Source organism: Pituophis catenifer, unplaced genomic scaffold (assembly GCF_029215685.1).
Source record: "Pituophis catenifer annectens isolate HBS135680 unplaced genomic scaffold, rPitCat1.0.hap2 SCAF_1, whole genome shotgun sequence".
Classification (NCBI taxonomy): Eukaryota; Metazoa; Chordata; class Lepidosauria; order Squamata; family Colubridae; genus Pituophis; species Pituophis catenifer.
Window position 1 is genome coordinate 335,412,542 of NW_027256881.1, and position 27,733 is coordinate 335,440,274.

General features: G+C 40.5%; 1 protein-coding gene across 1 annotated transcript; it reads left to right on the plus strand.

Moving 5' to 3' along the window:
• Nucleotides 1-7,925: 7,925 nt before the first annotated feature.
• MBD3 (methyl-CpG binding domain protein 3) lies at nt 7,926-26,710 on the plus strand. The gene is made up of 7 exons (XM_070931792.1): nt 7,926-8,265; nt 15,049-15,208; nt 18,976-19,113; nt 21,119-21,209; nt 22,428-22,605; nt 24,112-24,297; nt 24,942-26,710. The coding sequence occupies exons 1-6, from the start codon at nt 8,156-8,158 to the stop codon at nt 24,290-24,292; spliced, it is 858 nt and encodes a 285-aa protein (XP_070787893.1). The 5' UTR covers nt 7,926-8,155; the 3' UTR covers nt 24,293-24,297; nt 24,942-26,710.
• Nucleotides 26,711-27,733: the final 1,023 nt, after the last annotated feature.

The following is a 27,733-nucleotide window of genomic DNA, read 5'->3' on the forward strand; positions in this document are numbered from 1 at the left end:
CTTCATAATTTTTGCTTTGACTGGCAGCAATTCTGCCAATCCTTCAAGAATATATAGGATATTATTCATTGCTTTTCTAGATTCTCTTTTTAAAACTGGCAGCCACCAGGAATTGATCTTCTACAAGCAAAGAAAGTGCTTACATCACTGCAAGGCACTCCCATCCCAGAAAAGATTTCTTCCTGTGGAGTATCAAGATAAAACAGAGCAAGACATTTTGATTTATAACTTTTGTTATAAGACAATACATATACATGTGTTCATTAGTCTTATTACCTTAAAGGTGAAGCAAGGTTATGCAGAACTTGGAAAAGGAGAGTCCTTGACATATGGCAGAAGTAAGGATGCTAAGTAGCTTTTTCAGGGTCTGCCATAACTGCAAACGTCATTTAGCTGCCGTTTGAAATTATGGGAGACCCTGAAAAAGTTACTTACGAACCAGGTTCAAAATTCCTCCATCGCCCTCCCCTTCCATGGTCATATGACCACATTTTGGGCGCTTAGCAACTGACTTGCATTTATTGTCATTTGCAATGCCCCATGATCATGTGATTGCAATTTACGACATTTTGGCTGGAAACCAGCATTTCTTACTGGCAAAAAAAACACTCCATAGTGAAAATGGGTCTGCTTAATAATTGCAGCATTCGTTTAGTGACTCTGGTATTCACTTTATGACCACTGCAAAAAAGTTGTAAATCGGGTCTGGTCACGTGATTGCTTTACAACCATTATGATTTATTATTGTGGGACTCAGTTATGATCATAAATCAACAACCATTTGTAGTAAGCAAAATAAAGTCTGAACTTAGAAAAAAAAAAAGCCAAATCCAGTTTGCATCAGTACTGTTCACTGTACCTTTGTCTTTGCTAACCATCCTTACTTCTGTCTTCTATATATTGATACCTCACTGCTAGATATATTGCCTTGTACATTGTCTTTTATTTGTTAAATTATAGGTAAATGTCTCTTTGTTGAGGATCTTTCATTCCCTCCAAGACTTTCTCAATGTCTACCTTCCTCTCAACCCATTCAGTTTAGTTTCGTATATTTGTTCTATGATTCAGTTCTCATTTATTCTCTTTACATTCATTCATTCATTCATTCATTCATAGCTATTTAACATTGGCATTCTGTATTTCTTTTTTCATCAGTTGCATTTATCCAGCACTCACTACCTTTCTGCTACTTCTACTCCCTACTCCCTTCTCCCTCCTCCTACAGGCCAGGCTACCTTGACTTGGGGAAGCTGCTTCTCTGATGTTCCTGGTCTGAGTCTCTGATGTCACCTTCCATGAAAGTGCACAACAGCTTCATTTTATCCTCAACGAGCAGTTGCCATATAATGTCCTGTATAACCAATAAATGTCTTAGCTCATGGGGTCTACGCAGCAATGTATTTTCTTTTTCCCTCTGTGGGTATTTATTGTATAAATTAATGCAACCAAATATGTATCTAAATATATATTTAAAATTATGCTTAATATTGAACAGATATACATGTGAATGTTCACTCACCTATCTTGATTGTTTTGTAATAGAAAAGTATTTATGTCTGAGTTTGAATCCCAGAAAAAGGCATGCCTGATTTTTCTTCTGGCATAATTGTTGAAAAAAAATAGCTATTCTACATTATTGCACTTCCCATGCATTTCAGTTTTGTTTTGTTTGCAGTCAACATTACATCCCTTCTCAGTTCTTCCTCCTTCCATGTTAGACTATAACTTCCATATTCCCTTTTAAGAACTTTAATAGAGACCTTGCTTAGCGCTGGATGTTGAAACATCTTCTGACAAATATTTCTACAGATTGTTTGGATATGGCAGCTTCCAGATCGTAAGCCCAGATATATAAGCTACTAAGAGAACGTTAACTTGAACCTGCCTTGTAAGCCCAACAAATATAGCAATAGCATTTAGGCTTATATACTGCCCCACAGCGCTATCTGGTTTACAATGTAGAAGCATTATTTGTATATTGTCTCCAACAATCTGAGTCCTCATTTTACCAATCTCAGAAGGATGGAAGGCTCAGTCAATTAGAGCCCCATCGGAATCAAACTCCAGGCTGTAGGCAGAGTTTGCCTGCAATACTACACTTAACTACCGTACCACCAGGGCTCCTTGAATCCTGTTATAGTGTACCACTATCAATCATGCACCGCCAGAGCTCCTAATATCCCTACAAGCAATTCCTTGTAGCATCTCTGCATGTGTAACTTTTTTAGCTTGTACATTTTTTAAAAGGTTTGGGGAAGTGCCACCTCAAGTGAACCAAAAAATGAGTTTTTCTATCCCCCTCTCTCCCTCCCTCAAATTATTTACTTTCTATTGAAAGTAAATAATTTACTAGTACAAACTGTTCTTGTAATATACAAGGGCACAACAATTCATGATTAGAATTCTGTTTAAAAGGAAGATAAGACAGACAGCGATAGCAATATTCTGCTGATGATACGCAACGGTTGGTTAAGTGATCCAAACTGGAAAGCAACTAATTTTTGTTGCCTGCTTCCATTCAGCCTGCTGACTTCCTCTAAAAACTTTCAGTACCCAAAACTATAAATGTTCTTTGAGATGGATTTTAAATAGGCAACATTATTCTGACATTTCGTTCTAAGCCAGGGTGTAACTGATTACAAATATCAGCACAAATACTGCTACTTATCACCACTAGGCAAATTTGGGGAAAATAAGTAATGCCTTTAGTAATGCATTCACTGATAAAAGACAGCAAAAATCAGACTTCTGGGGGGAATCGTCAGCTTAAATCTTTTTTTATCTAAATGCTTAATAATTGAAGAAAATGACCATTAGCTAATTTGTATCAAATTATTTGTTTTGACAACTGCTTGTAAAAATAAGATAAAACTTGTATGAAAGTGCCCAAACAAAAATAACAAAATACATTAAAATGTACAAAAAAGTGCAAAAACATTAAAACAGTGTTATTACAGCAAATATTTTTTAAAATTAAGAAAAAATGGATAAAATATGTTTAGCAGAGCTTGCTAATTTCCAAGGCAGTGTATTGTTGTATAAATTCATTAGGTATTCAATTTTATATGAATCAAAATGATTTTCTAATCAAGAGAGCTTGCAAAACTTTTCCATGTGCTAAAGCAGAAAATAAGGCAGTACAATAAAAAAGGAGTAAACTCATAATTTCCTTGGAGCAAAGGCAGAAACACATATTGTATAAAATATCGAGAAATTCGCCTTTTCTAGCTGCTGATATCATTTGCTGGAATCATAGCGTTGTAAGTTCCTCATACTAATTTGTACTCACATGGTAGTCTTAATATTTAAAATATTGTGGTTTACTTCTTTTATGCAGTGTGTGTGTGTTAGAAGTATATACCATTTGAGATTAAGAAATCTCAAAAAGTTTTCTCAGCATTCTGAGAAACTAACAATAGCTACAGTAATTAAAATGTAATTTATTTTTACCAATTGCATTTGTTAATATGCAAGTTAAAACTGCAAATGAAGAGTGCCATTTTCTTGTTTCAAAATTATTTTTGTATAGTTATTTAAATCATTAAGTCAGTAGAAAGGGTAAAAAACGGATAGTAAAGGCATAGGTATTTTAGATTTTATCCAATTCTTCATTGGCCATCTAAGCAGCTTAAAAGTTGCTTCCCTCCCCCATTGATCTGCTAAATCTATCACATTTTATTTTTGTAATTCTTATAAAGCAATTTCACTTCAAAAGATGATGGGAGAGTATTGATAACTTTGAATTTTGGTGTTAGAGAACCAAACTCAGAATACTGTGGACAGCCAAAGAAACAAACCAATGGATCAGTGAACAAATCAACCTATAGTTCTCGCTAGAGGCACAATTGACCAGTCTCAAATTATTCCATATCAAACAGATTAAGTGAAGGCTCAGCTCTCTGGCTCAGCTTTAATGCTGAGAAAGGGAGACGAAAAGAGAAAAAGATGAGCAGCAAGGTGGGTGGGCTGATATAGGGTAGCAGTGAGTGCACCGTTGGGGCAAATCATCATGGAGAATATGTGTTGATACCAACTTGATGGCAAGTAATCATAAAGCAACGCAAACTCTATGCTAATGCAAATGTTAGGAAAACAAAATTTGGATTCACAATGGTGATCAAATTTGTATCAGAGCGGATGGCTAATGTCTTGCATCCTTTCACCTGAGCTTCCAGTTGTAAGAGGGTACAATGCCATCCTGTCCATATGAGCTAAGGAATTTTCTTTTTAAAAATTACCTTGACTGCTGAAATGGAGGGTCATGCTTGAAACACAATTCAGAAGCTACAACTGGTACAAAAGGTAGCAGCCAAACAATTAACTGGTGCAAAGTACACATGATGTCTACATTGAAAGATCTGCACTTGCCAGGCATAATTTAGAGCCTTAAAAAACTGGAGGCCTGAATATTTGAAAGAATGCTTCTCCTACCTGAAGGAGAACTCACTAGGCCTCCAAGCAGATCTTTTACATTGGAGCTCCCTATTCTCACCTTAGCAGCTGCTACATTTGAGACAGCAAATCTGTTCTGGAGCCTGAGCTTGTACAGACAGGCTGCTTTTACCAAAAAACAGCTGCTGGCGGAATACTCTGAAATGGTTTTCTAATACTGGTTTTCCCAGTATGAGAACTTCAGGCTATGGAGTGCAAGCGTTTGAATAACCTGCAGATGGCAGTAAGGAGTCAGGAATTTTTTGATGACATCTTCTGGTGTATGCATTTAATATGCATTGTCTGGTATATTTGCTTGTCACTCTGCTACAATTCATTGTCCATCCACTGGTTGTGTAACAAATCATGACCATATTTTAAATATTTTATTTTAAAAATGAAGGCCCACCTGGGACATTTGCAGCTTCCAGCTGAAAGTTGGCTTCAGTGTATTGTTGTCCACAATGAAGCTGCCTAATTTAATGAGATCTTTAGGAGAGGTTCCTCTGAATTCTCCCAGCCAGCTCAACTATTGGTGATGGCCCTTCTCTGGTGCACCTTCTAAAGACATGGAAAGCTCTCCCCAGGGGGAAGCACTTGGCCCCCACTCTCCCAGAATTTAGGAAAGTGGCAAGATGAGTCACTATCACTAGGGATTTCAATGGTTAACTGAGTTTAATCCTGTCATGTTGCTTTAAATTTTTTGTAAGATAGCATGGCTGCATCTACGAGCAAAAGAAAAAGTATAAAGATAAATGACTGGTTCTTTTCCCACTTGCTCTGCTCTTTTGTGTTCATAAGACACTTAACCTGCTGGTGGGGGAACAGTGTTGTTTTTGAAACCCCTTGAAAATTGTTCAGGCAACACCAGAAAGGGCCTGGTGGTTCAGCAGACTGATAGCATTGTGATTAAGACCAGCTGTCTGCAATTACTGTAAGTTTGAATCTCACCAGGCTCAAGGTTGACTCAGCCTTCCATCCTTTCTAAGGTAGGTGAAATGAGGACCCAGTTTGTGGGGGCAATAAGCTGACTTTGTATAAATATACAAAAGTATGAAGGCTATTGCTTAACGCATTGTAAGCCGCCCTGAGTCTCCGGAGAAGGGCGGCATATAAATTAAGAAAACAAACAAAAAAAAAAAAACACCAATCAATTTGTAATGTTTTTTTATAATTTCAAGGTAGGTATAAATTGGGAAGCACCAAAGCTCTTTGGGGTCCAGGAGATGATTGATAGGAAGTCCCGGCGGGCCTACGTAGATGATGCAGAGATGGGTTTGCGAAGGAAGCGTTGCAGGCCTCACCTGTTGAGCTCGTCCCCTGATTTAAAGGCACATAAAAAAAAGGGGGGAAACAAGCGCGACGGATCCCACGCAACGGTCACAGGCGCCGAGGGAGGAAGCCGGAATTGGGCGCCCAAAGGCCGCGGGGGTGAAGCCGAGGCGCCTTTCACGTGCTGGCGGCCGCCCCCCCCTCCTCCTCCGTCCCCTGCGGGCTGGCCCGGCGGGGCGGGGCTTCTGGGGTCGAAAGGAGCGGGGGTCCTGGGCTTTGGGACCACGTGGCGCCCGCTGCACCGCCCGGGGAAGAGGAAGATGGCCAAGGCGCCGGGGGCACCCGGGGGTCCGAGAGGGAGCCCGCGCTGCCTGCCTTTGGGGTGAGCGCAAAGGGGAGCCTGAGGAAGGGATGCGCCTGCGACGGCAGTGAGGAAGGGGGGGGGGGACACTGAAACCCCACGGACAAGGTTCAGGGCACGAGCCGAGCCGGTCAGCAGGCTTAGAAGCGGGCGCGGAGCAGGGGCTCCGCTGGAAGTCTGGGCGCACGGAGAGCCCCGGGGCAGGCTGAGGAGGGGGGGTGAAGGGTGCTTAGGTGCGTCTAGGCGATGCGGGAAATGGACGCTCTCGAGCCCGCGGGCGGGCGGGCGGGCGGGCGGGGGGTCGGGCTCCACCACAGCCTCGGGAGACAACAGGGAGCGGAAGCGTGAGGGAAACGGGGCCCGGGAGGCGGCTTCGGGTCACCCCCGGAGGTCCTCGCAGCGCCTCCCGTGGGGGGTTGCCGAAGAAAGCGGGCCGGCGAGGCAGGCGCGCGCTGTGTGGGGCGGGAGTTTTGAAGAGCGGGGAGGGCCGAGCCGTGGGGTGGAGGAAGGGGACGGGTTGCCGGCGAGGGAAGGAGGAAGGGCCTTTTGCTGGCGGCGGAGGGGCTGGGCTGGGGGTCCCCGGTGGGTGGGCGGGCGGCGAGCTCCCCTGACGCGGAAAGGCCTCCTTCGCCCCGCGCGTGGTGTAACGTTAGATGCCACATTAAACGCCCGTTGATAATAACGAACGAACGGCCGGTTCGGGAGGGAGGGAAGGAGGGAGAGGGCGGGCGGGCAGGCAAGGCAGCCTGTGAGAGGAGCTGGGGGGCGGAGGCGCTGAAGGCACGTGTGTGTGTGTGAGGGGTGGGGGAAGCGAGGAAATGGGGAGACCCGTGGGGCCTGTCCAAGCAAGCCCAGGGCAGGCAATGAGAGCAATGGGGTGGGCGAAGAGCTTCCCGCGAGGAACCACGATGTGTGGTGGAGGGTACCTGACTTTGTATAAATATACAAAAGTATGAAGGCTATTGCTTAATGCATTGTAAGCCGCCTTGAGTCTCCGGAGAAGGGCGGCATATAAATCAAATTTAAAAAAAGGGGGGGTGCAAAAGCCGGGCAGATGGGAAGTCGTTTGAATGTGTGGTGGACCCCCGGGCGGATTTGGATGTCGCCTTTTCGGGCAGGGACTCCAGGCGGCTTGCAGAGCCCGCGCTGCTTTCTGGGAAAGTGGTCGCAGGGATTTGGGGTTTGCTTAACGTCGGGGGGTCCAGGAGACGCTTCGTAGAGAAAGGATGGCGGTTGGGAAAGCGGCCGGAGTTGAGCATGCGGGGCAACGTTCACACGTAGGAAGCTGTCCGGCTGCGGGGTTTAGTGGGAGAGAGCGAGGCACATCGTGAGGAGAAATGAGATTGGGAGCGTAGAACCGGAATCTGTTTATCAGTAAGGAAAAAAAAACAAAAACCCGAGCCCTGTCAGTGCTTTTGGCAGCAGGTGCCCGTATGAACGCCCGTTCACGTATATGTGGCAAAAAAAAAAAATTCTGAGGGGACTATATTCTTGCCAAAGCGGAGGGATATCATGTGGGCGCTTTTTCTTTAATTTGGCGGGATGGGAAGTGGACTTTTTTTTTTTTCTTTTGGCTTTTCACTAACGGCTGCCTGCGCTCACTCTGCCTCATTCCTTCGTACGGCGGGAGGAACATGAGTGAATGGAACAGCCGCGGAGGGGAGGCGCACGTGCGTGGTTAAGGAAAAAGCAAAAGGAATGAATGAGAGACAGCAGCGGGAGGGGAGGGAGCTCCTGAGAAGAGCCGATGATGCAAGCAAAGAAGCTCGGCGGTCGGGTAAAAGGAACAGCGCCCCCATCCAGCGGGAGAAGTGAAGGGTGGGAGGTGCGATTGACAGCTACTGAAAGGAACAGCCACTGTGAACGTTCCAGTCCCAGCAGAGGGAGGCACTCTGGAAGAGCTTGGCCCTGGAAGCCAGAGTGGAGGTTGCAGTCGCCACCAGCTGCAACAGAAGCTAGTCAGCAAGTAGCAGCAAGCAAACCACCGCAGTCCTGGCTGGGAGGGACCTTGGAGCAAGCCGGCAGGCAGGAGCCAGAGGCGGAGGAGGAGGCTGGCTCGATCCAGATCCAGACCCAGGCATCGTGGAAGCAATGGATCGGAAGAGGTGGGAGTGCTCAGCTCTCCCGCAGGGATGGAAAAGGGAAGAAGTGACCAGGAAATCGGGGCTCTCTGCTGGCAAGAGTGATGTCTATTATTATAGGTGAATGTGCCACGGCGGAGGGGCCTTGGGTAGGGAGGGTTGGCGGTGGGAAGGGAGGAAGATGGAGGGGGTGATGGGGCTGCTGTGGCCGCCGCCACCTATCTTTATCTTTACATGCTTGCTGCTGTAAGACTGTCATTGCAAACATATGCATACAAAGAGGGGGAGTCTGTTTGCTCAGTCTGCATTTTCTGCATGGAGGAGATATAGCTGGTCTTTCCTGTCCCCTGTTTGCAGCTACTGTGGAAAGTCTAGTTCTGTGGGGAGAGGGGGAAACTGGTTTCTGCATGTCAAATGGGAAAGGAATGAATGGTTACTTCTAACCTTTGCATGTGTGCTGTGCTGGAGATTTCGGGGCTGAAAATGGTATCTTTAGCATTTTTGAAAGGTTTGATATAAGCTACAGACGTTCCTTGTTCTGCATTTAGCTAAAGAATCACTTGAAAGGAGCGTTGCCAATGGCTTTCTCTCGGTCAGCAGTGGAGTAAACTACAAATGACAATTTCACATCTTAAAAGTCCAGTAACTTGGTGTATATCCTCAAGTAGAGCTGATTTTAGATTACTACTATTGTACCAGAGTTGAAGCATTTGAGCGATTTCCCCCAGTGAATTGTGGGCAGGTTAGTCTCTTAGTATCTACATGCTAAGAAATTACAGTCCTGTTGCAATTGCAAGATATTCTTGTGGAAGTTTACGCTGTTATTTCAAGATGGAGGAGCTAAGTTGCTGTCTGCTTTTTGTTATCTTTGGGGCTGTGAAAATATGATACCCCTTTCCAGTGACTTTGCATCTGGGTTTTGAAATATATCAGTGTGGGGTTCTCTGGAGAGAAATAGACTTCTGTATTGAATAGAGCAGTGGTTCTCAAACTGGTCTTCAACAGGCCAACTGGTCTGCCATAGCATCCCCACATTAGCCAAATGGAGTCTTCCCACCAGTTCAAGTGATAAATAAATTCTTAATTTCAGATTTCATTTTTTGGTACAAAATTTAACTCAAGGGGCCTTTAAAATTTAGAATGGAGATGTATATTTATCAGAATATAACACAGATGCAGTCATAACTTGTTGAAAAGTGATTTCAGAGATGAAGACATTGCTTGTGTTTTTCTAATATTTATTAAATAGTTCAGATTTGCTGAGAGTTTGTGAAAGTGGCACAGAGAGAACGTGAGGCTTTCAGATACAGAAAAAATCAAACATGTTGTGGGAGTCACATGGAAGGGCAACATATCATGTGGAGAATGCATGAGTTGATTTTAGATCCCCCCCCCCCATTTTTGTAAATAACTCAAAGTGGTGAACATACCTAATACTTCTTCCTCTTCCTGTTTTCCACACAACAATCCTGTGAGGTGAGTTGGGCTGAGAGAGAGCGACTATCCCAAAGTCAGCCAGCCAAGCTTTCAGGCCTAAGGCAGATTGATAATCTAAATTTGATTTAAATAAATTTAAATTTAATTGATAGTCTAAATTCAATTGGAATCAGTAGTGGATGATAACTAAACTGTCAGAAGTGCTGTCCTAAGTGCAAGAGAGTTTTTGGGGAGGAAACGAGAGAACTGAGTTTCTTTGCAAATGAGAGGAAGCCCCAGTCTGCAGAATAGTAGTTGACCCAGCTGCTCCCTCTTTGCTATACCACTGAACTAGAAACATTGTAGAAAGATAATCAAGAAAAGATTGAGGGAGCAGGGTAGAAACAGCCATTTAAGGATATGTGTAGGCAAAAAAAAAATAACGAAGTAGTACTGTTGTTGCCACCTTGGTTTCCTTTAGCTTAGTTACATAGATATCTCTGAGATGCTCTCACAATGCTTCTATGTGGGTGTATGGGAAGCAGAAAGACTGCAGAAGATGAGTTGGTAGAAGCTGTAAGTCTGTCTGATACAAAACAGTTTTTCCCCCCTAATCTCTTACAATATAGTCACAGTATTTCTAGTAATAAGAGAAGATACAGTCTGTTGCATAAAGATACTAGTAACTATGTTCACATTTCACTAACCATGATTTGTTAATTAAGTCTGGGTTTACAAATCACACTAAGCAGGAACTAAACAAATTGCATTGTGGCTGCTGATCTTGTCAATGTGCTGCTGGTGGCGTTATATCAAATTATGCCAGACTGCCAATGCATGAAAAGTCTTCAGCCTTCTAACCTCATGGAAGAAGGCTGTGAGATGGCATCTTGTGCTTGTTCATTCAGGAAGCTGTAGAGGTGGGGTTCAGGGCTGCAGTACAAAGGATCCCAGCACAATTATTGCATGTTTATAAGCTTATAAATTGTATCCTTCAGATAACAATTCACATGAATTGAGAAGAGAGGGAAATAAAAGGCAGAACATGTAAAACCCTAGGTATAATTAAGTGGATGTTTGATAATTTTTAACACAAGTTTTAGAAAAAAACACCTGTAACACCCATATTTTGGATGATAATGATAATAGAGTGTCTTGGAATTTGTGTTCTACTAAGAGATATCTTTGAGATTTGAGAATTGGTCTAGATTAGGCATGCACAACATGTAAAAGGGAAAGGGCCATATCGATAAATTAAAAGAATAAACCTGAGCCACAAAGTAATACCTGGCATGCTGATCAGCAGGTTTGGTGGCTAACAGAAGGGCAGCACTGGTGACACGGAAGCTTGTATCTTCGGATGGCATCAGTAAATCAGCTTTTTTAAAAAATACTGGTGGGCTGCAAATTGTCTATTCTAGACTTAGCTATATGTATTTTTTTTAATTGATGTGTAGAACAAAGCTTTAGTGCTGTGCCCATGTAATCAATTAGTATTGTCTATTATGCACATGATGGAAGATTTGGAGAACTCCAGTGGTTTTTATAATTTTACAACTTCAGGAATAAAATACAACAGAGTAAGTACTAAAAATAGCTGACAAAATGTGATATGGAGACATGACTGCTTAGAATATTTTGAGGTGGAAATAGAAACCAAAATGCATACTTCTATGTAGGAGCAGGATTTAAGGATAAGCATTACTAGAACCATTCAGAATTATTCCTTTCTGTTCCTTATCTGCACTAAAGGTGAAGTTAGCTGGCCTGATTGAGTAAACAATAATTATAAGTACTAAGTTGGAGAAATGTATCTGGGATGCTTCTAAAAATGTTCAGGATTTGGTTTTAAAAGAAGTACAGCTAATCCTCGACTTGCAGCCATTCATTTAGTGACAGTTCAAAGTTACAGTAGTACTGAAAAAAGTCACTTATGACTGTTTTTCACATTTACAACCATTGCCACATCCCCATGATCACATGTTCAAAATTCAGATATTTGGTTGGCAACTGGTTCATATTTATGATAGTTGCAGGATCCCAGGGTCATATGATTACCTTTTACGACAAGCAAAGTCAATCGGTCACTTAACAACCACATTACTAACTTAACAACTGCAGTGATGCACTTAACAATTGTGCCAAGAAAGGTTGTAAAAAAGGGAAAAACTCATTTAACAACTGTCTCAGCAACAGAAATTTTGGACTCAATTGTGGTCGTAAGTTGAGGATTGTACCTTACAGTTAGGAAGCAGTGAACAGGAAAGAGCTGTGGCGTGGAATCACTGAGGAAAGAAGTAAAAGTGAACCATGTTATAGTCATGAAATATGTGAACAAGAGCAAGAAGGAAAAATAGGTATATCCCATACAAAAGTTCTGCTTTCTAATCAAGGAAACATTGTGACATTTCAATTCCTTTGAGTTTTCGATGAAGTTTATTACTTGCACCCTTTCTCCAACTTTCAACTTGGACATGAGAAACTACCTTAACCTGATAGATAATGTGAACCTAGAATGTCCAACCACAATAATTCTTAGTTGTATCATTGCTTATCATACTTTGGTCTAGTTAAAGTAGGATTGAAACTGATAGGCAGTGGCTCTAATCCTTTATGGTAAGCTACATTCTATAGTGATGGGAGATCTCTGCACCACTTAATATTTTCAGTACAATATTAGATGATTCCATTTCCTCTCCTGTGCTTTTTAAAAAATCAACCTGAAGCCTCTGAAGAGAGCAATTTAGAGATTGGGCTAAAGCATAATGAAGGTGTTACACAGTTGGCAAATTTCAGTGTGGACGGATAAGGATACAATACTGATGGACAAGGCAGATAAACTTGTGGAATTGTCCAAAGTTTGTAGCTTCACATTCTGGATTTTGAACTCTGTGTGGAAACACACATGGCACTAGAGCAGGAGTGTCAAACTCAAGGCCCAGGGTCCAGATCCAGGCCACAGGGTGCTTAGATCTGGCCCATGAGCCTGCCCTGGAATCAGTGAAGGACGGGCCGCAGTGCCTCTGCCAGCAAAAACGGAGCTTGGTAGGGCCATGATCGACTCGCCCGGGCTCCGTTTTTGGCCACAACAGCCTCCTGCAGCTCTCTGCCATCAAAAATGGAGCCCAGGCAGGCTACATGTGGCCTCCCTGAGCTCCATTTTTGCTAGCAGAGGGCTGCAGGAAGCCATCACGGCCAAAAATGGGAGTCTTGATGAGTGACGTCGAGCTGGCCACGCCCACGCCGGCCATGCCCCCAGCCACACACCCTGCCCCCCTTTGAGGATAGTATGGATGCTTCAAATAGCATATAGGACAGTTGCTTATATGCTTGCTGGTGCTAAATAATAGAGTGTATTCATCCAATCTTAAAGCCTATTCACTTCCTGCCCCTATTTGAAGTGTTGCTATTAAGCTCTTGAGCTCTAAATCTGAGCTAAGGTATAGTACTTCCCCCCTCCCCACCTCCACTTGCAGACATATTACTTACAGATATATATGGATCAACTAGTTGATTAAAAAACAAAGCTTTTTGTGAGGGTCCTGTCTAAATAAATATTCTACCTTCCTAACAGATCCTAAAGATGTTTAATTCAAGCTGTTTTGAATAGAAGTTGGATTGGTTTAGTGAAGCTCTCATTTTAATTATGCTTAAATAACAGTTATTGCAATATTTTTCTGCATCACACTGCTTGAGTTCTTTAAGTACCTGATAGTTTTAGTGTAAGATTTTGATGCTGTATTTACATAAATGGATCTTGGTAAAGCAAGAGATGAGCAAAATCTGCATTTGAGACCTCTGGAAATACAGGAAATTGCAGCAAATAATAATAATTTGACCTGGGCAAGACAATATGACCTGGGCAAGACACTTATCATCAGGACAAATGGTGATTCAGCTTTGCATGCTGGGATCTGATGGTAAAAGAATTGTATCAATGATGAAGACGTGTTTCTGCCTGCCTGAGATCTGGGCATTCGTGGCCAGGTGAAGTAGACAATACTAAGCCAATAAATCAGTGGTCTGACTCTAGGTAATCTCACATATTCATTTAGTGTGCTGTACAAGTAATCATAATTAAATTGATATACTGTTGATACGTGTGACTTTCAGCTGTATTCTTTGATGTTTCTTTAATATTTAACATTTGTCAGTGAAAAAATAAGGAATGATGGGCTTTATTTCTGGAAAAAAATATTTTCACCATTGTCTGATATAGGAATCAGCTATGCAAAGATTTTAGTGACCATGAAAACTGAGTGTGAATGCAAATAATAAGGCTTGATAGATATAAATTACCTTGTAAAAGTATTTTGGATACCTAGACTCTGTGAGAAAGGGTAATCCCTGAAAGGAGACAGTTTGAAAACTACGGCTGTATTTTACCCACTTGCTCAAAAACTACTGCTTGATGTTACACTTTTGCTTTTGTTTTAATTAAACCCCTTGGGTTTTTTCCCTCTGTTCTATAAAATGTCTGTGTGTGCTTTCTTGAAGCTAAATAATTGGTGATAGAAATGAATTTGCATGTAACTGGGACAAAGATACATTTTCCCTTGCAAATCAGAATATAAAAGAACAAAGAGTCCAGGTTGTCTGTGCAGAGTAGACATCTGGAGGCTGTTCAATCCAGTTTGAATAGGTTGCAATGTATTCATTTTAAGTTCTCCCCTTTTCTTCCCCCCTGCAGCCCATGTATGTTCTCAAAAGTCTGTGAATTTCAAGTAACGCTCTAAATAAAGGAGTGAAAGAAAAGTAGACAGCTTTTTTTTTTGTAAACAGAGTCTGAAGGATACCATGGAAAACTTTACAATGCCAGCATACCTTTAAGACAGGCAAGCGTGGAGAATTGGTTCCATTGCTTTGCAGCTGCTTTTTTATCTTTGGTTGAACAATGGAGGATCAGAAATGCTTTCTGCATTCACTTTTTTAGTAAAAAAGCATAATAATCCACATGGGACACTTTCCTCACAAATGACTTGCAGACCTTAAATCAGGAGGACTTCATATCCACAGTCTAAAAGCCTTTTCTTTGCACGTTTGTATCATACTGATAAAATGGTAGTTTTGGAATTATTTCTGTTTGTATTGAGCAGTTGCACAGATCTCGTATGTTGAAAAGCATGTACAGTATTTTCTTAATTTTAAGTTATAGCTCTTAATCTTTCCCCTTTACAAAGCTTAAGTTCACCATTGATCTTCTTTCTATGTGCAATATACTGTCCACAGTGTCCTCAGCAATGATGAAAGTGACTTGCTTCTAACTAGCTTTGTTGCATCTGTAGTTACTGAATGGAAGGGGAGGGGGTCTGTTAACTGCCAGAACAAAGCCATTATGATTTTGCAAGGATAAGTGCAAACAGCCCCAAACTAATTGCTATATTTGGGCTATAATTCTAACACATGCTGCCCAGAGTTCAAAAGCTAAATTGGTTCTTCTTTCCATCCCCCCCCCCCCCCCCCGTCCAAATTCTGTCCATTTCTCAGTCCAAGTGGGAAGAAATTCCGCAGCAAACCTCAGCTGGCCCGTTACTTGGGTAACTCCATGGACCTGAGCACGTTCGACTTCCGAACAGGGAAGATGCTAATGAGCAAGGTGAACAAAAACCGGCAAAGGATGCGCTATGACTGTTCAAGCCAAACCAAGGTGAGGCTGGTCTTTTTTTTTTCCCCCCCCCCCCTCTTTTTTTAAAAAAAATTGAATACCCTATTGACTATAGGGAGAGAATTACAATTGAACTCTGAATGCACACGGTGATATGGCTTATTAAGTCTATTTACTTTTGTCAATGCTCTTTAATAACTTGTACTTGAAGCAGATAGCGTTTAAAATAGATTTCACATTAAAAATTCTGAAGTAACATCTCGGCAAATGGAAGACAAAAACATATCCAAGGTTCTTGATTCTAAACAAAATGTCTGGTTGAACCAAATGATCTTATTTTATATATGTGTGCATTTTATTAAGCATTACAGTTAAACAGATAAAAATTAATACAAACTAGACAAAAGTAAACTTGCAAAAAAGCACCCAGAGAGAAAAATGGTGAGGTCAAGGAAAAAGGTATTTTCTGCTGTGCCCTCAGAGGTGAGGAAAGCCCCCAATCTCTTGCCTTCTGCAAAGGGGTCAAAACCTGGCTGTGTAGCCTTGCATGGGGGGACACAGGAGCCCACATAGCCATGGGGTTGGCTGGCCCCTTGAGAACCTTCCCCCCCACATATTAACAACTCATCTTGGAACTCTTTTTAATAATTGTAATTATGTGGTTTTTAATGTTTTATTAAACTGATTAAATTGTATAGCACCCAGAGCCCCTCTATGAGGGAGATGGGCAGTTAAGAAGGTAGACAGACAGACAGAATAAAGAAAAGAAAAAGAAAAAAATTATAAAGAAATGCTTTGCTCTTTGTCACAACAATTATAAAGAATTTTAACAACCACTTTGTCTTAAAACGATCTCTTCATCTCTTTTATCTATAAACAAATCCCTAAAACTTCATCATTCAGTCCTAGTCACCAAAAGTCTATTAAGGTTTACCAAAAAAAATAGATATGACAACATATCTATTTTAACCTTGATCAAATAAACCTACCGTATACTCTTTTTACTTTTAATAATCTTGGCCTTTTAATCCCTTCAAATAGTGCCCTAGAGTTTTTTTACTTTTCATTTTTCTTTGTCTCTTCTCACTGAATCCTTAAGAACTTTAACAGGTCTCTTTTGTAAACCCAACATAAGAAAGTTGTTCTTTTGGTTTGTCATTTCTTTATCCCTTTTAATTGTTAAGATAGCAGTCAGTTTCATTTGTATACCTAGCGCAACATCTTTTTCCATATTCTTATATCCTGCCATTTTTAAATCTAAGACCCATCTCAGTCTGGTAAAACTTGTTCCTCTTCTAAAACATCTTTGAAAGATTATCAAAAATGATTAGGAAATAAGATTTGGCAGAACTTTGTCATCATAAGGCAACATTGTGGCGTTCAGCTTGGTGGAATCTCTTGATTCTCAGCTGTTCAACTCTCAAGCCATTAGTTTGCTTTTGAGGAGTGGCTGTCCAGAACGCGTATGGGAATATATCACACTCTCCTTTATCCGGAGAGACTTGGCTGGTCAGAAATGTCTGGCTGCTGATCTCTATCTGCTCCTTCAGAGATGTCTAGTTTGCCATGAATCCTCATTGGAAGTTAAACAAATGGTAACAAGCTATGAACAAAAAGGGATGGATTGGGGAACTCCATTTTTAGATCTTTTGTGTAATTTACTATTCCTGGCCAAGTTACTATTTTATGACAAAGCATGAAGGGGAAACGTATATTCCCAGAATAGAAGTGAACATTAGCTGTTAAATTGGAAATTGAACCTACAATCCTCTGTACATGTAAGCAAATGCCACATCTAAGGTAGGGCTTTTCCCTCCTTGTCTAAGACGGCAGACTTTGCCCTCAATCATCAGTCAAACTGCATTGTCTGTACACTGTGTTGTTTTTCATAGACATGAATGTGCCACTTGCAGACTTAATTAACGGCACTAAACTTTGACTTCAGATATTGTGAATTAAGGCTCCTATTATTTATTTTTTAAAGTTTATTTAGCACTTTCTATAGCTCTCCCACCTGTGTGTGGTGCATACAAGCAAACTGTGATATAGAATAACTGATCAATTAAAATTATTTTAAAAACCTGCACCAAAAATCATCATCATAATGGCAGTAACAAAAACAGATAACTGCTTATAATCACCCTAGAGATCAAAAGCTTGCTAAAATAAAATTATTTTAAGGCCTTCCTGACCACAGCTGATTGGATCTCCAATTATAAAATTAGAATTGAATCTTAGAAGTTAACTGCTCCAACCTTCTACTCAGTGTAGGATCCATTAGTGCACCAGCCTTATGTTCACAGACCTATATAGGTAGTCCTTGACGTATGACCACAAGGGCAAAATTTCTGTTGCTAAGCAAGGTAGTTGTTAAGTGAGTTTTGCCTCATTTTACAACATTTCTTGCCATAGTGGTTAAGTGAATCACCACAGTAACACAGTTGTTTGATGACTCTGACTCTCCCATTGATTTTGCTCATCAGAAGATTGCAAAAAGTGATCACATGACCCCAGGACACTGTAACTCTCATAAATACATCTTGGTTGCCAGGCATCTGAATTTTTATCATGTGACCATGGGGATGCTGCAACAGCCGTAAAGTGTGAAAAATGGACATAAGTGCATTTATGTCCATTGTTGTGCTGTTATAACTTTGAATTGTCACTGAACAAATGGTTTTCAGTTGAGGACTACCTGTACTGATTTGTAGCTTTTTATCACTCTAAAGTACATCAGAGTGTTAATATGACTTACGATTCCTGCCTGGGCAGGGGGTTGGACTAGAAGGCCTCCAAAGTCCCTTCCAACCCTGTTATTCTATTTTATTCTAATGATACATACATACTTTGACTCCTAAAGTTGCCTTATATGAAGGCAAGCTGTTGATCTAAGGCCAAGATAGAATAGAATAGATTTTTTTTTATTGGCCAAGTGTGATTGGACACACAAGGAATTTGTCTTGGTGCATATGCTCTCAGTGTACATAAAAGAAAAGATACGTCCATCAAGAATCATAAGGTACAACACTTAATGATAGTCATAGGGTACAAATAAGCAATCAGGAAACAATATTAATATAAATCGTATGGATACAAGCAACAAGGTTACAGTCATAAGTGGAAGGAGATGGGTGGTGGGAATACTTGGACTCCTAAAGTTGCCTTATATGAAGACAAGCTGTTGATCTAAGGCTGAACTAAGATGGGGCTAAAGAGCATTCTGTATACTCTTATAAAAAGCTGTATGGTTTTGGGAGGAAAAACGGATAGTTCATGATCAAGATAGATATGAAGGGAAAGCAACTTTTTCCTTCTGTTACATTCCTGACAAGAAAATTCTGTATTGCTGCCAATGGAGAAAATTCATTGTAGCCAAAAAAAAGTTCCTTTTGTTGAGTGATTTCTCCAGAATCACAATATAAGGAAAGGGTTATTTTACTTGTCATGTATCTTTTAAAAATCTGAAATTTATAAAGACATATTTAACTGCCAGTAGACTTTTAAGTTTTAGGAGTCTTGAAAATGTTTAGAATCAAACCACTTCAATTGCAAAATTGTCAGTTTGAACCATTTTGAAACTGTTTCAACTCAAAATCAAATCTTTGCTGTTAGAACATAGTTGTTTCTGGCTAAAAACACAGCCTATTCACAGCTGATTCTCATTTGAAACGGTATTTTGGATTAGAAACAATTTGATTCAAAACATTTTTGCATCATCACGAACTCCATAATGTTGTAGACTGGGATCTTAGTTAAATTTCAGAATGATTTTTTTTTATTGCTCACTTCCTATCCTCTCAAATCTTTAGGGTAAACCTGATCTAAACACCACACTTCCTGTGAGGCAGACAGCTTCAATTTTTAAGCAACCAGTCACTAAAATCACAAATCATCCCAGCAATAAAGTGAAGACTGACCCCCAAAAAGCAGTTGACCAACCCCGACAGGTAAGGGGTGTGATTGAGAGGTGGGAGGTTTGCTCTGAAGTATTTTCCAAATGATCTCGTAGAATGCTAGACTGAGAAGCAGAAACCTCATCAAGGCTGAGCAGCAATATGAACCTTGATCTCTGCTTTAAAGTCAGTTTGCTTTCTCCATTATACCACACTAAGTTATTGTAATATTATAAAAAGATTCCTGTTAAATCCACCTAATCCAGCATCTTATTTCAGGAGTGGTTAGCCAGATGTTGCAAGAATGTTTGCAAGGAATATAAATTGCCAGTCTACTCCCCCAATCTCTAGCAACTTTTAAATTAGCTCTGAATTTGAAATTAACATTTCTGAATACTGAGAAGTTTCATTTTACTAGCACTTCATGAGCTTTAGATTATTTCCAACTATATCCCATAATCATGGGTTGCATGAAAGAACCTAGCTGAGGCAGGAAAAGATTGCTTCTTCCTTTTCAGATTAATCTGAAGTAAAATGTGAAACTTGTAGACCTTGGAGCTGCATGCAAGTTCCTTTTATACTTACACAATACCTTATCCCAAGTGGATGGGGCCACTATTGGCCCATTTTGCATAGTTTGGTATTTTGACTAGAGTTTAAAAGGGGGAAATCCTTGATACCCTCTATCAAGTTTGGTCTAGTGGTTAAGGCACCAGGCTAGAAAGCAAGAGAGGGTGAGTTCAAGTCCCGCCTTAACCATGAAAGTCAGTTGGGTGACCTTGGGCCAGTCACAGCCCAACTCATGTCACAGGGTTGTTGCAGTTAGAAAAATAGGAGGAGGAAGGTGTATTAGGTATGGTCACTGCCTTGAGATCTTTGTAAAAATAATAAAGCTATATATGTGTGTTATGAATGAATGATTGGGTGAAGTTATATATATGATTCTAGCTTCATCCAGTCTTCAAGTGAAACTTTCAATAAAAATTATACACTCTTGTTTAAAATATTTGGGGAAATATGTTGCATACAGAAGATTAAATACCTGTCATATCTTGTCTAATAGAGAGCTGCAAAATTCATCAATCTGGGATGGGCCAATCTGGTAACTCAGAAAAATCCAATTTGTCTCCAAATTGTGAATGATGCAAGATGCTTTGGATAAAATAGGTGTTCAGCCAGAAATCCCAAGCCACTTCCAGTTCAGAAGCTACTGCTGAAATCTCCCATCCCACAAACTGACAATTTTTGCATACACCTATTCTACAGGTTTAAAAATATCTTGGATGGGAAGATTCATCTATCTTCTGAAAAGTCAGGGTAAAACCCAATGTTTCACAACATGGTACCCTCCAGATAACTTGGATTATATTATTTTCAATAATTATTCAGTTGGGCTTGTGCTGATGTGAGATGAAATCCAAAACATAAATCCTTCAGACTCTATCTTCCTCAGCTCTTGACAAGCAACTGTTCCATTCAGTTACAAAAATGTAAAAAATGGAAGCTGGGCCTTTCTATTTGCTCAAGCTGAAAGTTGTTTCCCCTCTCTGAGTTGTTTGCTTTCCAGCATTACAGTTAGTCACTGTAAGAACTTGTTCCTGAGTTAGCTCCATGCCCCAACTTTTCTCCCTTAGTCCCTTTGTAACGTGTCTTTTTAGATCAGGGGTGACAAACTATGGCCCTTTTATGACCTGTGGACGTCAACTTCCAGAATTCTTGAGCCAGCATGGCTGGCTCAGGAATTGTGGGAGCTAAAGTCCACAAATCATAAAAGGCCATAGTTCTCCACCTCTGTTTTAAATGATAAATCTGGGGACTGGGCATCATGTGTATGCCATTCAGGATCTTCAAAGCCACAGTGAGTTAAAGTGCTTTTACGCTGAATAACATTAGGAGGGATGCATACTGGGAAAGACTGGAATGAGATGTAAAAATTACATATTGCAGGTTTCTTAAAGATGTGTAACAGGAGAATCATAACTGTTCTTCCCCCTTCCTCCCCGCTGTTCCCCACCCCACTTTTTTTTTAAACAACAATTCATTGTTTTTATCTCTTTAGCTCTTCTGGGAAAAGAAACTAAGTGGCTTAAATGCCTTTGACATTGCAGAGGAGCTGGTGAAAACAATGGACCTTCCAAAGGGTTTGCAAGGTACTTTCAACAACTGTTGGTAGAGAGTGACCAGGTTCCTCGGATCATGAAGTTGATTATTTCATTGGGAATATTTTACATTCCACTTCTCCACTATCAAAAAATGTTCATGTTATGTTAAAAGTAATGATTTTTCAAATAAATGATCCAGTCATAAAAACAAATGCCCAGATAGGTCAGATGAATAGAGCATTTTTAACACACTGCCATAAATATGTCTTTACTTGCTAGTTGCAAGAGTAAATCTTTTCCTAAGCTATTGTTCTGTCACATAGAAGGTTAATGTTTATGTCTGTCCATATATTCATTTCAGTAATGAAAGCTTTAAATCTCCCTCGTTCACAATCCTTGAATTATGTTGAAGAGTTTCTAATAAAGAAAATATTTGTAGCTCGGGATTTAAATGAGGGTCCTTGGTGCTCTATGAGCTTAGTTGTTTTCCTTAGGCCATTTCATTACCCAAATGTCTGCAAGCAAACATCCAAGTTCAAGAGAGCACCAGGAACGCCTCATGAAGAGTTTCTGCCTAGAATCTCCTCTTTGGCCCCACCTTTTGTATAAATTGCTGTTTCCTAACCTCCATTTCAGAAGTGATCCAATCCTTTCAGATTCCAGTTTCCTTTCTTTCTGCACTTAGAGGTCTCATCATAACCAACTGCTTGAACTATTTGTTAAAAATACAAAATACATTTTAAAAAATCTCACTATTCGGGTGGGATGTGTATAAAATGAAATACTCATTTTGCGCCCCTTTATCCTTGGGGGGGGGAAGAAAATGGAACAAGGAAAGGGAAGCTTGCTGATTTTCAGTCTGCTGAAAAGGGAGACCACAGGAAGGAGCTTAATTCTATCTCTTCTCCTAGAAGGCACAGGGCTTAAACTGTTTGGAGGCTAATCCTGCCTTCATATTGTTAGCTCTGCCTTCTGTAAAGGAGGAAAGGCTTTCCCCCTTAGTTGCGTTTCTAGGCCAAGAGGTTAAGAAGGAAGAAGAATTTTTTACCAAAAAAAAAAAGTCTTAAAGAAGCTTTAGCTATGGAGTAGGGATTTAAGTTTGAATCTCAGCTCACCATTCTAGCTAGTGTCTGATACTGCTATCAGGATATCATGGAGTATAATTTGTGCCTTAAACATGATCATGCTGATCAGTAGGAATTTTGTAATAGTATTAGCAAAAAAAGACAATCATTTATTAACTGTTATCGTGCTGTACCTCTTTAGGTGTGGGACCTGGATGTACTGATGAGACACTCCTTTCAGCCATTGCCAGTGCCTTGCATACCAGCACAATGCCCATCACTGGACAGCTTTCTGCTGCTGTTGAGAAAAACCCCGGGGTCTGGCTGAACACTTCTCAGCCTCTCTGCAAAGCCTTCATGGTGACTGATGAAGACATCAGGTAATGAAACCTGACTCCCAGGGCAGGAGGTGAATTTCTCCCCCTGGTGTTTTACGTAGTACCAGAATTTGTTAGATGCTTAAAAACATCTATGTTTCTGTCCTCCTCAAAAAAAAATTAAATTGTTGTAATATGTAATATGGAACACATTAACTGCCTACAGTGGGGCCTGAGCATTCCCTCTCAGTCTAATTCACAAGCAGGACTACAAATATTTGATGTTGTTTCCAGCAAGAGCAGATAATCTCTGTGCCCAGTTCCTCCTCCCCCTGTTCTAGAAAGCACACAAGACTACCACAACTTCAGCCTGACCACAATTCGGTCAATTGAGATCTCTTTTCTTCTACAGTGGTACCTCATCGTTAATTGGTTCCAGAAGGCATGACAAGTACTAAAAAATGATGAGTGCCAAACAAAGGATGTGATTTACCACATGACCCTTTGGTTTCGGCCAGGAAGGATTTCTGTCTGTCCCTTTTCCTACATCAGTGACCTTCCCAGCATGGCCTACTTCCTATCTGCCCTCCCTGGCCGTCCCCCTCTCTTTTGCAGTAGGCTTCCCAGCAAGGCTGCCTTCTTGTCCATTCTCCGTAGCTGTCCCCCTTTTCCTATTGCAGCACACCAAGTACCAAACAAATGAGTCCTGGGACAACATTTTTGTGTAAAAATGCATTGAATACTAAATTTGATGAGTTTTGAAGCTGTCAAATACTGAGCTACTTAGTGGAGAGGGGGGGCGTTCCCCCATAAATTTGGTAGGGGATTCATGACCAGCAAGCTCACTAACAGCATTTGGGAAACAGTGAAGGAACTCTAAGTGCTAAGGGCAAGTAAGTATGCCAGCATCTAGCAGTGCAACAGTATGCTCTGACCACATACTGTATGACTCAGAAAGAAATCTGATAAGTACTATGGCAGCCACGAAGCTGCTTGTAGTCACAATGTAATAGCCTACATTGTAACCTACATTGTTGATCTCCAGAATACATATGTAATAGCTGGATGACTTGCTGATTTCACCCCCACCAGTCAAATAGGAAACAGAATGGACAGATCTGAGATTTTGGTTGGTAGGGAAGAGAATCCCCAAACACAACACCCGGGTATCATTCTTATACAAAAGAGAGCCCACATCAGTGGTGAGAAGGAAGTCTGTACTATTGACAACTTACAGAAGTTCTTTAGTTCAGCTGCCCACTTTTCATAAATCTCACAAGTCTCCAGGGCTAGATGATTACCTACACAGATTCAGTAGGCTCACTTTGTGCTTTTTTGCCTGTTCGTTCTCATTCCTGTCCTGGGAAGAAATTAAGAAAGGAAGCACTGCCTATTCAACCTTGAATTACTGAAATGAAACATGGGATATAAAAGTGATCCTGTTATTCTTTGACAATTTACCTCTTCCCTAACAGCAGGGTTTCTCCGCTTATATCTGCTGCATGCGACATAGGAATAGGTACAACATGTGCTGGGGGTATTTATTTACCTATTTTTTTCTCTCTCCAGGAAGCAAGAAGAGCTGGTTCAGCAAGTGAGGAAGAGGCTAGAGGAGGCCTTGATGGCCGACATGCTTGCTCACGTGGAAGAGATAGCCAGGGATGGTGAGACACCTGCAGTAAAGGGTAATGAAGAAGAGGAGGAGGAGGAGGAAGATGGTGATCGTGTACAGGAGATGGAGAATGTATAGTCCAGGTAGCTCATTTCCACATTAATACCTTTTCCCCATCACCCATGGGGTTGCAGTGCCGTGTTGATGTTTTTCCCAACCCTTGAAGAGGTTCAGCGTTTCAAAGTGTCTTTATCCTACATTTCTTTATATTTATTACCAAGCTCAATATTTGGGATGAAGGATAGCATTTTTCAAGATTTTAAGAAAATACTTTTCCAAAATATTTCTTCCATTTCTGTTTTAACTAGAAGGGACTTGAAGTGGGGATTAGATGGTATTCTTGGCAGGTTCTTGGTCCTGAAGCCAAGTTGCCTGGGCCTGTTTTTTGAATGGAGTGGCTATACTCTTGACCTCTCCCAAATGTTGAATAGCAAGTACACATGAATCTTCAGAATAGGAAAACATTTCTTGGGATTATTTGGCAAGCCACCCATTCCCCATAGTCACAGCCAGCGGTCTTTATCTTGCTACATGCTTGCCTGGCAGGCTCTTCTTCACCATTATGCTCATAGAATCATAGGGTTGGAAGGGGCTTTGGAGGTCTCCTAGCCCAACCCCCTACCCAAGTTAGGAATCTTATTATTCGCTCTCCCACCCCATCCCTGGATACCTTTTGGAGCCATATCTTCCATGCTTTGTAGCTGATCAAGTGTCTCTTTTCCTTCAGGGTGTTTTTTTCAAGACCTAGCCTGCACTTGGTCAACACAGAGGCAAGTGCATCTTCAGAATGCTGTGCACTAACTGTATCTGCATGCGTGAACGTGTTTGGCTTCAGTTCACAAGAAGCTGAAGGGACCAGTCAGACTGAGTAGTTTGAAGAAGAATTTGCTGAGCTCAGTTTTTTCTTTCCTCTGCCCCCTCATTTTTCTCTTAAAAAGTATCACAGGGCAATAGAGGAATCAAAAAAGTTATTCACGAATTGTGAGCATAATCCCTTTGTCTCATTTCCAGTCTAACAGTTGAAACAGGTTTTCCAAGTCTCTTTTCTAATAGTGTCTGTACATGCCCTAAACGAATTGGCTTAGCCCAGAGATGCCAGGAAGAAATTCTTTTTAAGTTTTCTCTACATATTTGAAGTCCCATATAACAAAATAGTTTTGGTGGCATAGGTAAACTATTCCACTTGTAAAATCTTGCTGTGGGATTTTCATTTTCTTATCTGATTGTTTAATTTGGGTTAATTTTATTTGCTTAAAAAAAAAAAACCTCCCATCAACAGAACGTGCCTTTCCATGTGGACTGGGAAACTGATCACCCGAAGCTATACAGATCCACATTGTGATCAAAATCCCCTTCTTCTGCATGAATATAATATGACATAGAACTATAATTCATGCAGGGCTTTATGAGCACAAACCATTGTGGAAAGAATATTAAATGATGACAATAATTGCCCAATCAGAGAAAGTGTAACCAAAAGGTGCTGTGTGAGTTTTTTGCAACTATTTGAAAGAAAGGATTACTTAGTGCTATTGATCTCCTTGTTTTATAATTGCTTGGAGGGGATGCCTTTGTCTCATATAATTAAATGCTTTTCAGAAGTAGTAATATTAGATTGCTAACATAGTTGAGGAGAAGCAAATAAAACAGGCCAGTTGTGAATGACACAGAATTTGCCTTAATTAATTCCACCTCAGCTGGGATTGGGTTACTAGAAACATAAATACCATCTTTGCTCTTGCTTGCTTCCTAATGCATACTGTCTCTTAAAAAACTCTCATCAACAGGATGCTAAATCTTCAGTGCTGGATTTTAAATTTCAGGATTAGATGATAGTACTACATCTCTTTAAAAAAAAAAAAAAAAAGCACCAGGGCTGATGGAAACCCTCTTCATGAATCCTGGTTAGATTTTACGTATTTTGGAAATGTGGGGTGTATCTTCCTTTTTTAATTCCCAAAGTTAGAAATGTGATCTTGGGCCTAATATAGCTCTTTTCATTTTGGACTTACAAAAGCAATTCAGGATTTTGGTCCAGTAGTCTCTATTTAATTGTTTTCAGATTTTTGAGTATTGGTTGAAATCCATCATGTATATTTCTCTTCTGCTCTTGCATGCACATAAGAGTTAGTCCCTGCTTGGTTTCTTTTCTTTGCTTATTTGGAGCAAACCTCTCGGCATATAGAAATGTCATAAATTATTGCTTTAAGCTTTTTATGCTGCAAAATCATGTTGCGTGCTTAAGTCGTGCTAGAATGAAGCTGCAACTAGTACGCAATTGTATAAAAGCCCTGTTGAAAAGGAAATGCAGTCTGGCTATCTTCACAGCATCCTGAAGCCAGATTGATGCATTTATTTCCTTTTTGACCCATGATTTGATAGTGTGGTGTTCATTAACAAGAATTTAGAAAATTCTTCAATCCTTTGTCTTTTAAATACACACTCATCACCACTGTCGCCACCTTACCACTGATATGTACCTTAATTGTAACAGTATCTTAATGTACAGTCTTGTTGGGGAATATTAGTTTTGTAATAAAATGTTTTTCATACATTTAATTTTTCATGCATTTAATGTTTTTGAGAAAATATAGTGAAATATGAATAGCATAATTAATGTATAATATTACTCCCAATCATAGACCAGAAAAGAGGTGAAGTTAAAAAAAAATGTATGTAGCAGTCATAATGGAAGAGATTCAAAGCAGGCAAGAGAGTGCTATAGGGGTTTAAGAATTTCTGGGTTAGGTAATGATGGTCATTAGATTAGATGACTGGTTGAGATCTAGTATTTCTGTCTTTATGAGTAAAGGAAGTCCACTAAATAGTTGTATGGAAACAACAAGAGAATGAAAGTTTTGGGTTTTATTCCCTACTTGGGAGTATTTTAGAACCCCAAATGGTCAGATTCTTCCCTACAGGGCAACATTACAATTGTGGTTAGCTTTTTTTAAAAAAAATGTAAATAAAAGAAGAATAGAGAGCCAGTTTGGTTAAGGCACCAGGGTAGAAACCAGGAAAGCATGAGTTCTGCCATGGTCACAAAGCCAGTTGGGTGACCCTGGGCCAGTCCCTTTCTCAGCCTTTAAAAAAAAGACTTAAAAACTTGGCAAACTACTTTCAAAAACTTGCAAAGAAAGCTGCAGGGACCTGTCCAGTCACCAGGAATGATCACTCAAAAAAAGCATAACTAATGTATAAAATGAATGCTTGCCAATGGCTTCTGTTCAGACAGGATGGCCAGTTGTGACAGAAATATATTTCCAGGCTCAGCAAACTTACTAATATTTGCAGGGAAGCCTGAATTGGGTGAAGCCATTTTACCATATTTTGTTTAAGGGTTTCTCATAATCAAGTAACTAGGAATTAATAGGTTGCTAGTCTGATCAGCATTGCTAAGGTGCAAGAAAAACAACTATTTATGAAAACTGCTGTAAGCCACAGGGTTGAAGTTGCCCAGTTAAAAAGTTGGAGAGCAGGAATAAAAGATGTAACTTCTTAAAGTGGAAGGGGGGCTTT